Consider the following 11,092-nt stretch of genomic DNA (forward strand, 5'->3'; position numbering starts at 1 on the left):
AATAATAATAACAATAAATGTTTTTTTTTTTTGTAGAAAATAAGATTGTTAAAAGGATTTCTGAAGGAGTAAGGATGCCAAAAAATTTGTTTGAAAGTCAGCTTTGTTTCTAATAAACTGTTTAACTGTTCCCCCAAGTGGACATTAAATTATGTTGTGGGATAATTAAATATATTCTTAATAAACTACAAACATAAAATTATAAACTTTTATTTTGTTCTCACATTCTTACTTGTAACTCCTCACTCACAGTGGCTCAGCTGAATGAGAGGCTCATTATGCAGCTCATTACGCAGGCCTTTGTCTTCTCAGGTGTAAATCACAATGATATTCATGGTAGTTGACGCCTACTCACATATGACTTTTACCAACAAAAAGTGTGTTAGAAAATTTAAATCAATATATTGTTTTCTGTGAGTGAGTAAACAAGATGATTTTCACATAATTTAGAAATAAAAATTCTAGGCTACAAGCTCCAGTTCTCAAAAATCCTGGGAACCAATGTTCTTTATGTGTTTTATGGCCTTTTCAAGTGTTTTAACATTTTTAGTTTTTCACTAACCACGCATAATATTTTTTTTCTCAAAAACAAAATCATGTACATACATGCATTTCACATATTATTATAGCCCAGTTTGTGCTGATTACAGTGAGATTAGACTTTACTCATTTAAATATTTATAAGAAACTGAAAAAAGCACAAATGTCAGGGCATGACAAAACTTCTCCAGGCCCCAAAAATACCCTTAGACTCCAGAGGGTTAATGCCTGATCTGTGATCATTAGCTGGTTTCCAGTGGCGAGCTTAAATCGGGCATGCTAGTGCGTGCCAGGGCCAGTCGCGTTTCCACTGTCACTTCCGGGGCTTGATCGTGCCTCGCCGGGGCTTCCTCGGGGCCAACGGCCAGGGTTTTTTGGCCCGACGAAAACCTTGGGCCAATGCAGGCCAGCTGGGGCTAGAGGAGGGGTTATGAACAAAGGCGGAGTTTCTCAGCGTCTAGAGAGCGTCAGCGCGGATCATTTCAGAAAAATAACAGCTTTAACACCAGCATTAAAGACGTTTTAAAATAAAGTTGAGCTCAAAACTCACTCTAAGTTAGCAGCAAATGTTTGAAATAACTTGATCCGATGTGGATTATAATCACTAAACAAGGCAGAAACATTTATAAGCGACGTAAAAGACTATGCATGCTAAACATTAACGTTACCATAGTAAAAATATTACCGCTTGGATAAATCGGACGTCAGCTTTTTATTCTCTATCACAATTGTGTATTTATTAAGTAACATTTTATCTGTCGTCTCGTTTCAAGAGTTTAGCTCCAAGTTGCATTTCATCAACATATAATAATGATTTTTGTTCGGGAGCTTTTATAAAAATAGAGAGTCTGCGCTGCTGATCATTTCAGAAAAATAACAGCTTTAACACTCACATTAAAAACTTTTTTTTTTTTTTTTTAATAAGTCAAGCTCAAAATTCACTTTCAGTCAGCAGTGAGTGTTTGAAATAACTTGATCCAATGTGGATTATAATCACCATACAAGGCAGAAATATTTATAAACTATGCAAAAGACATTACCATAATTAACATGGTAAATATGACCGCTTGAAGAAATCATCTTATTCTCTATCACAATTGTGTATTTATTTACTAACTTATACTATCGATCACAAGCCTCGTCTCGAGAGTTTAGCTCACGTTGCCTATCATAAAAAAATATAATAATGTTTTTGTTCGGGAGCTTTTATAGAGATATTATCATTCATTCTAAATGTGACGGTTACTGTGGCTACCAATAAACAGACTCGACTGAATAAGCAGGCTATTTTCATGAGCATTCAAAATAAATAAAGGGTCACTGCAGTCACCCAGATCCAGTACGTATCAAGACCAAGGGCGGCCAAGGGGTATGCTGGGATTCCCCCGGTGGAGCGTTCTGTTGCGATGCAACTGTGTCCACAGAGCGCCTCCGCTTGGCGTGGTGGTCCCAAGCTGCCCTGCATGGCCTGTAAGTTCTCATCCACGCTTGTGGCCAAGGCTTACAGAGCTGCGGGCCAGGCCGCTTCTGCCCTGCATGCCATGGCCTCACTTCAGGTCTATCAGGCCAAGCTGCTCTGGCAGCTCCACGAGGGCGGTGCTGACCCAGGGGTTTTGCAGAAGGCGCGCACTGCTACCGACCTCGCTCTCCAGTGACGAAGGTCACTGCGCGCTCCTTGGGTCAGGTGATGTCCACTTTGGTGGTCCAGGAGCGCCACCTATGGCTGAACCTGGCAGACATGAGGGAGTCTGATCGGGCTCAGCTCCTCAACTCCCTGGTCTCCCAGGATGGCCTCTTCGGCGATGCGGTAGAGAGCTTTGCCCAGCAGTTCTCTGCCGCCCAGAAGCAGTCTGAGGCCATCAGACACATCCTGCCCGGCGGCCCGATGCTGCTTCCACCCCGCCGCCGGCGCAACCTCAGCCTGCTCGTCACCGAGGGCGCCCCTCTGCGGCCTCCTCCACTCCCGCTCGGCCACAGCAGCAGCCTTCACCCCGGCCGCAGCGAGGAGATGGCCGCAGAAGGGCAGCGCAACCCGTCTCTGCCCCTAAACCTGCAAAACGCCAGGCAAAGCGGCGTTCCTGAGACGGGCGACCCAGAGTTGGAGACGACAGCTCATCAGGAGATGGTAGCAGGACCACTCCTTCCCCCGGAGGAGGGCCGGGGAGAATCCTTTGTTCTCATTTTCTTTTTGTTCCGCCACTGGCCCTGCGGCCGGTGGTACCCAAACCTTCACTAAAGAGCTGTTTCCTCTACCTCCGGGTCCCAAGAGGCCACGAACGACAGCTGGCGACATGCTTCCTCACCGCTCTTGTTCTCCTCTCCCCTTGCCAGTTTCCATGCAAAGACGGCTCAAGAACGCTTTGCCTTCTCATGCCCTCTTTGCCACTTGGAGTCAGACGAGTGCCCGCACTCTGCCCCTGCTAAGGGACGCTATGCCTCCCATGCTGGGGCTGTCTGCTCCACCACGCTGCCCCACTGTGGGTACACCTGTAGTCCCCTTGACCCTTGCTGGTTTGGTTCCTGGGAGCCTGGCTAGAGCTCCCCAGGCCTTCCCGCTGGCTCATCCGGACGCTCAGGCTCGGCTACGCGATTCAGTTCGCCCGGCGTCCCCCCAGGTTTCGGGGTGTCCATGCGACGATGGTGGGCAAAGATGCCCCTGTCATGCGTGCGGAGGTCGCGACCCTGCTGGCAAAGGGCGCTATAGAGCCGGTCCCTCCAGCAGACATGAAGTCCGGCTTTTACAGCCCTTACTTCATAGTACCCAAGAAGACAGGTGGGTTACGGCCAATCCTGGACCTGCGTGCCTTGAACCGAGCTCTGCACAGACTCCCGTTCAAGATGCTAATGCCCAAGCGCATTTTCGAATGCATTCGTCCGATGGATTGGTTCGCAGCGATCGACCTGAAGGACACGTACTTTCATGTCTCCATTCTTCCTCGACACAGACCGTTTCTTCGGTTTGCTTTTGAGGGGCAGGCATAGAGGCGAAAGGTTCTCCCATTCGGGTTGGCACTGTCTCCCCGCGTCTTTAAGAAGGTCGCGGAGGGAGCCCTGGCTCCTCTCAGGGAACAAGGTGTCCGTATTCTCAACTACCTCGATGACTGGCTGATCCTAGCTCACTCTCGAGAGCGGTTGTGCGAGCACAGGGATCTGGTGCTCAGACACCTCGCCCGACTGGGTCTTCTGGTCAACTGGGAAAAGAGCAAACTCTCCCCTGTGCAGAGGATCTCTTTTCTCGCACAGCTTATGAACGAGCGCACGCAGTCACTGCTGAATTACCTGAGACAATTTGAGGGCAAGAGAGCGGTTCCACTGAAACTGTTTCAGAGTCTCCTGGGGCATATGGTGTCCGCGGCGGCAGTCATACCGCTCAGGTTACTCCATATGTGACCGCTTCAGCACTGGCTTCACAACCGAGTCCCGAGATGGGCATGGCCACAGGGCACGCTCCGAGTGACCATCACTCTGGCCTGCCGCCGATACTTCACCCCGTTGTTGGACCACTCGTTTCTACGGGCCAGCGTGCCCCTAGAACCGGTGTCCAGACATTGTTGTATCAACAGATGCCTCTGCCACGGGCTGGGGTGCCATGTGCAACGGGCATGCTGCATCAGGCTCCTGGACAGGACCCCGACTTCAGTGGCATGTCAATTGCCTCGAGTTGCTAGCAATACGTCTTGCTCTGCTCCGCTTCAGGGCCCTGCTGAAGGACAAGCACGTTCTGGTCCGTACGGACAACACTGTGACCGTAGCATACATCAACCATCAGGGTGGTCTACGCTCGCGCCGCATGTCGCAACTAGCTCGCCATCTCCTCCTGTGGAGTCACAAGCATCTGAGGTCGCTTCGTGCCATTCACATTCCAGGCAGGCTCAATCGTGCAGCCGACGGGCTCTCACGACAGCAGTCTTGCCCCAGGGAATGGAGAATCCACCCCCAGTCGGTTCAGCTGATTTGGGAACACTTCAGAGACGCTGAAGTAGACCTGTTTGCCTCTCCAGAAAATTCCCACTGTCAGTTGTTTTACTCACTGACCGAGGGCACCCTCGGCACAGACACCCCCTGGCACACAGCTGGCCGCTGGGCCTGCGCAAGTATGCGTTTCCCCCAGTGAGCCTTCTTGCACAGACGTTGTGCAAGATCAGGGAGGACGAGGAGCAGGTCCTCATGGTTGCGCCCAGACCCAGCCCTGGCGCTGCCCTGTCCAGTACGTGCGCTCCGCACCTACGTGGACAGAACTTGGTGCCTTAGGACCTCAGACCAGCTCTTTGTCTGTTACGGAGGCCAGCAGAAGGGAAAGGCTGTCTCCAAGCAGAGGTTATCCCACTGGATAGTGGATGCTATTGTCCTGGCTTATCAGGCTCGAGACCTGCCATGCCCCCTAGGGGTGAGAGGAGTGTAGCTTCCTCCTGGGCGCTGGCGCATGGCGCCTCGCTAGCAGACATCTGTAGAGCTGCGGGCTGGGCGACACCTAACACATTCGTGAGATTTTATAATCTCCGTGTAGAGCCCGTGTCCTCCCGGGTACTCGCCCCTTCGGGCCAGTAAGGACCTGCTCGGTGTCAATCCGCTTGCTGCGCCATTCCACTCCGTGGACTGGATGCGTGCGCTATTCCCCTCAGGTGAATTCCTCAGTCAGAACCCTGGGTTCCTCCAGCACTGTTGATGTTCAACACTTGCGTACATGCTCTTAGTCAGCCATGTGTGGGACTAGGTGCCTCCATGTGTCGTGATTCCCTTTTCTGGGTAATCCCACGTGTGTATGTCCACAGTAAGTCTCTCCACAGCATGTGTCTTTCCCTTGGCAAGCCCCTTGCCAGCTCTGTCGTTGAAACTTCCACCCTGCGGGCTGGGTACCTCAGAGTTCTTATGTATCACCACCTTGGTAGATACCTGCCTTCCGAAAGTCCTCCCACGGGCAGGCAGCCTGCTAGCATATGACCAGCTGGAATATGCTACCCAGTGTATTCTGTGCGAGCTATAGGCCCTCACTCGTGCTGGCCTCACGACAGGGTGCTATCACTAACACGGGTCGCTGGAAGACAGCCATGTGGCGTTTTGTAAGGAACCCCATTCGTAACGTTGAACGTGACTGACTGAAAGGGAACTTCTTGGTTACGTATGTAAACCTCGTTCCCTGAAGGAGGGAACAGAGACGTTACGTCCCCTTGCCACATCGCTGTTCAGCTGAACGGCCGGGTCACTGGCTCGGCTCCTCAGCAAAGACTTGAATGCGAGTTGCTCGTGTTGCTCCTTATATACCCGCTCTGCAGGGCGGAGCTCGCAATACAAATTCCGCAGATCAAGGTACTTTGTGTACCATTGGCTCGTTTTGTACCACTTGGAGGTGATTGGGATCTCGGGCGAGATCCCATTCGTAATGTCTCCGTTCCCTCCTTCAGAGAACGAGGGTTACATACGTAACCAAGACGTTTTTTAATGTCCAAAAAAACTGCATTTTTCTACATATAACAAAAAAATTTAGCATTATTTCTAAAAAACTGCAGTAATTAAATTTTTTGTAAGGTTATTCTGTTTGCTTCTTCATGTGTTTTTTGCCTCATAAAAGGCCATAAACACCTGCATTACTCCCTTAATTGTGACATCAATTTGGGAAGTTGTGGCCTAGTGCTTAGAGAGTTTTGACTCCTAACCCTAGGGTGGTGGGTTTGAGTCTTGGGTCGGAAATACCATGACTTAGGTGCCCTTGAGCAAGGCACCAAACCCCCAACTGCTCCCTGGGTGCTGCAGCATAAATGGCTGCCCACTGCTCCGGGTGTGTGTTCACAGTGTGTGCACTTTGGATGGGTTAAATGCAGATCACTAATTCTGAGTACGGGTCTCCATACTTGGCTGAATGTCACGTCACTTTCAGTTTTTCACTTTCATATCAGGTAGTTTGTTTTTTGCTCTGATTGCATTCATGTCATACAGAACATGATAATAATACATATTACCATTAAATGAATAGTTAAAATAATACAATTTTCTGAAAATGTACTCTATCCAAGATCTAGGTGATTTGTTTCTTTATTAGAACAGATTTAGCATTACATAACATGGTCACCAGTGGATTTTCTGCAATGAATGGGTGTCGTCAGAATGAGAGTTCAAACAGCTGACCAAATCATCTATATCTTGAATGGCCTGATGGTGAGTAAACCTTAATTTTGGGTAAAAAACAAACAAACAAACAAAAATATTTTAATAAAAAATATAATAAGAAATAAAAGGACCTTTAATGCTTCAGGCATAACTACATAATTTTTATTTGTGGAACTCCATTACTAATGTAACACTGTAAACACTAGGGATGTGCATCTCCATAACTGAGGCCGATGCGATACGCATCTCGATGCATAGCCAACGATACGATACATTAAAGATACATGAAGCAGCTAGCGATGCGATACGATACGATACACCTCTGTTACAATGCAGTGCGATCCGATTTCGATTCGATTCAACACGATTCGATGCGGTATGATGCAATGAAACAAATCATGATATGCATTTCATTATGTTACAGATACTTTTATTTCTTTGTTTCAGACAACAAATCATAAATTAACTTAAGTGCCTTCTGATTTGTAGTGCATGACCCTTATACAAATAGGCTTTGGTAGTGCAAAAAAACATTAAATAAAACCAAATGTTTTTTTCCTGTTTTGTCCCTACTAAAACTTTTAAAAGCTCAAACATTTAACAGTGAAACAAATTAAGGATGCTGCTCAGAGGTAAACTGAAGAAATGTTCCATAACATGCTAGCAGATGAATGTGCTTTCAGCAGACAGGCTTACTCAGTGAACAGAAAACAGGTGCTATTTTGACATAACCAATAATAATATGAAGTACCAAAAAAAAAAAATTTGTCAGTTATTTTATAACTGTATTCAAATGTAAAAAAAAAAATAATGAAAATAAAATAAACTAGTATAGGCAGTCACAGGCTGCTGTAAACCAGACTCATCAGATTAAATTTAACTTAAATATGCTCTTTTAAGGTTTTTCTTAAGAAATATCAGTTGATCCGAGCAGAACTGTTAGGCAACTTCGATTGAAAAAAAGTGTTGATCCTTTGCTCACCCGGCGTCCCGCTAGCAGTGGCAGGTTCAGCTAAATCCGAGTGAGAGGAGGAGGAGGAGGAGGAGGAGGAGGAGGCGGCCGGCGTCTCCAAACTCACACCGTGTCGGCGCTTCAGGTGTGTTGTCAGATTTGTCGTGCTGCCTGTATATTTTATAGCGGCACGACATATTTTACAAATTGCATGGGTTTTATCAAGATTTCCAGCTTTCTTATAAAAGCCAAAGTGTTTCCACACACTGGATTTGTAATTACTTGGTGGAGGATGCAACTGCTCTACCTCTGCCATGTTAATCTATGTGACTTTCTTGACACGCCCCGGTCTCTGTGGTGTTGTGAAAGGCTACGTCATCACGCAACAGTGAAGAGAGACGTGCTTGAAAAACAGTTTAGAAGGGTGAAAACAATCTAAAAACATTATTCCTTTTCTAAATAATGAAAGTATAGTTATCTACTAATAATTATAAAGAAGTAAATCTGGGTTTACCGATGCAGATATGTTAGAAACGATGCATTGCGATACAAAAGCCAATTTGAATCCGATGCACACTTTTTAAACCGATGCATCGCATCTTTAACTTTTTAAGCCGATGCACCGAGCGAATCGGGGAATCTTCCCATCCCTACTAAACACACAGTACTCTCTGAAGAGTAAGGAATTTTTAAATGTTTCTTCCACCTATCGAAATCAACATAAAGTAACTTACAAAATACTGTCTATATATGAGGGTATACATTTGTTGTTGTGAATATGATTCAAATAAGGCAGCTTCTGAAGATCTGAACAGTCTTGTCAACACCTAAATCCATTATCCTTGCTGGCCTCACCATTGCTCCTGTTACTGAATGGGTTTCTAGTGTTTCTATTGTCTGGCTCAACCAGACGGAATTTGTATCTTTAACCTTATTTGCACTATAAAATATGTTTTTGAGAGTTGTTTTGAGGTCAGAATTTTTTAGCAGGAAGGTAGATCTCCAGGAACAGGGTTGGGCACCACTGCTGTACAGGATTGTTCGTATTGATTAGAAAGAAGAAGATTTAAATTATTGGGTAATGAACTGGTTTGTTATAGAGAACTTTTAATTAATTGTCCTGACCAGTTAAATTTGAATAATGGTCAGGTGTTTGTTTGTTTGTTTGTTTGTTTATTTCTTTGTTTGTTTTTTGACTATATATTAGATAATGAAAAGAAAAAAAAAGTACTAATTAAATATATCCAATTTATAAGTTGCTTTATAATAAATAAGTCAGTGTGCACATTTTGCATTGCCATCAATTCAGAAAGATCTTTTTTGGGCCTGTATTGTGAAGAAGATCTCTGTTTCTCTGTGGGAATAGTGCACAGGCTCATGGGAACACAGCGTTGAGTATTTAGAGACATGATTCGTAAAAAGTTTTCATTCCACTCTAACTTGTAAGACCGAGCATTATGATAGAAAAACAAAGTATGGTAAAATAAGTTGAATAGATTTCTATCCATCAACATATTGGGAGAACACAGATTATTGTAGGTCTCTTCACAGCCACTTCACATCACCGTTTAACAAAGAGGCCATTTAAAAAGGAATTATTTATCTAATACTGTCAAATGTATCGTACTGTAGTTTAGCCTACTGTATTGGATTGATCAGCATGAAGAATCTTTCTGCTCAAAATATTTTATTCACAGACTTCAAACTGAATGGTTTCTACAGTCTAGGGGAATGGAGGCCTTTTTTATTTATCCCCTTCTTTTTGATGTTTTCATTGTCCATCACTGCAAATTCTATTCTCTTATATTTAATCATATGTCAAAGGTCTCTGCATTCTCCCATGTATGTACTAATAGGTTTAATGGCTGTTGTAGACTTAATCTTACCTATATTTTTTGTACCCAACATGCTTGTTAGCTTTCTATTCAACTGGGGTGGGATATCCCTAGTTGGTTGTTTGATACAAATGTTTTGCATTCATTATGTTGGTGCATTTCAGTCTACTTTACTTTTGTGGATGGCACTGGATCGTTACTTTGCAATATGTAAACCTCTTTACTATCATAAATACATGGCAATCCCTAACTTTCTAAAGTTTGTTGTTGTCCCACTAATCAGAAATGGACTCCTGAATATCAGCATGGTCTATATGGCTGGAAAACTAACATTCTGTGTAACAAATGTTATTGATCACTGTTTTTGTGAACACATGGCATTGGTTCAGCTAGCATGTGGAGATATATCTATTAATAACTTAGTAGGACTTTTGACAGCTTTCCTGATACCAACTTTTGACTTTATTCTTGTTACTGGTTCCTATGTTGTAATTTTTGCCTCTGTGTTTAAATCTGGCAAGGGCCAAATGAAGGCCATAAACACTTGCATTACTCACATCATTGTCATGACAAGTAGTTTGATTTTTGCCCTGATTGCATTCATGTCATACAGAATAAGAAATACTTTTTCTACTAACAGTCGTGTGTTTGTGAGCACAATGTATTTACTTTTCCCAAGTTGTTTTAACCCGATTGTTTATGGAGTGAGAACAAAGGAAATAAGACAACAGTTTCTTCAGCTTGTAAGTGAAGTAAAGATCTTTCCTTTGTAAATAAATGAGTTTGAAATATGATCAACAATATGCTGAAACTGTAGCATTTAAGTAAGGATATATTATTTTGTTAAAGTTTTAGATTAATTATAAAAATTGCAAGAGTTGTGAATTGTGTCAAGTGTACATTTCACTGAGATGAAGAATAGCACAAACAAGGTCTTTAAACTACAAGCAAATACACCAAAGACCACTGAGAAACTACAACACAACCGTGCGTATAGATAGGAATTGACAAATAAATTCAGGCTTTAAATAGTGAGACACCAGCCAAACCAAATGATGCATGAACAGAATTAATCAAACAATGAATAACCATGGTAACAGAACAGAAGAACAGAACCAATAGACCAATAAGGCAATCCGACCAATCATGTCAAATTGCCATCTTGTCAACAAACAAATCAGACAGGAGTATAGTTTATCATTGATGGACTTACTTGAAAAATGGTGTGTATTGAAGTTTTTCCATGGTTGAAATAAAATAGCCTACATTCTGATGTTTATTCATGTTTATGTCGTGCTTAATTAAATATAAAAAGATTTCAGTACGTACAGACAATACAGTTATCTGTCATCACATTCATTAAAGAACTGCAAAACAATATTTATTGTTTGAATACATTTTTTTATATATATATATATATATATATATATATATATATATATATATTAGGGCCGGGACTCGATTAAAAAAAATTAATCTAATTAATTAGAGGCTTTGTAATTAATTAATCGAAATTAATCGCATTTTAATCGCATATAAATATTTGACCTGAGAACAGTGAGAAGTATTTTTTTTTCACATGGATTTATAGTATACCATTGAATAATGACTGAATAAATGAGCTTAAGCAACAAAATATTGTTTATTTTTGTTCAACCAA

The 11,092-nt window shown here is 43.4% G+C and overlaps 1 protein-coding gene across 1 annotated transcript; it reads left to right on the forward strand.

Moving 5' to 3' along the window:
* Window positions 1-9,248: 9,248 nt before the first annotated feature.
* On the forward strand, window positions 9,249-10,205 carry LOC127972585 (olfactory receptor 52K2-like). The gene has a single exon (XM_052576211.1). It carries the CDS (start codon window positions 9,258-9,260, stop codon window positions 10,203-10,205), a length of 948 nt encoding a protein of 315 aa, XP_052432171.1. The 5' UTR covers window positions 9,249-9,257.
* The last annotated feature ends 887 nt before the right edge of the window (window positions 10,206-11,092 follow it).

Source organism: Carassius gibelio, chromosome B15 (assembly GCF_023724105.1).
Source record: "Carassius gibelio isolate Cgi1373 ecotype wild population from Czech Republic chromosome B15, carGib1.2-hapl.c, whole genome shotgun sequence".
NCBI lineage: Eukaryota > Metazoa > Chordata > Actinopteri > Cypriniformes > Cyprinidae > Carassius > Carassius gibelio.

What these genes read in the sequence shown, in the direction of transcription:
- LOC127972585 (XM_052576211.1), top strand. Translation starts at nt 9,258, where the DNA reads ATGAAGAATCTTTCTGCTCAAAATATTTTATTCACAGACTTCAAACTG.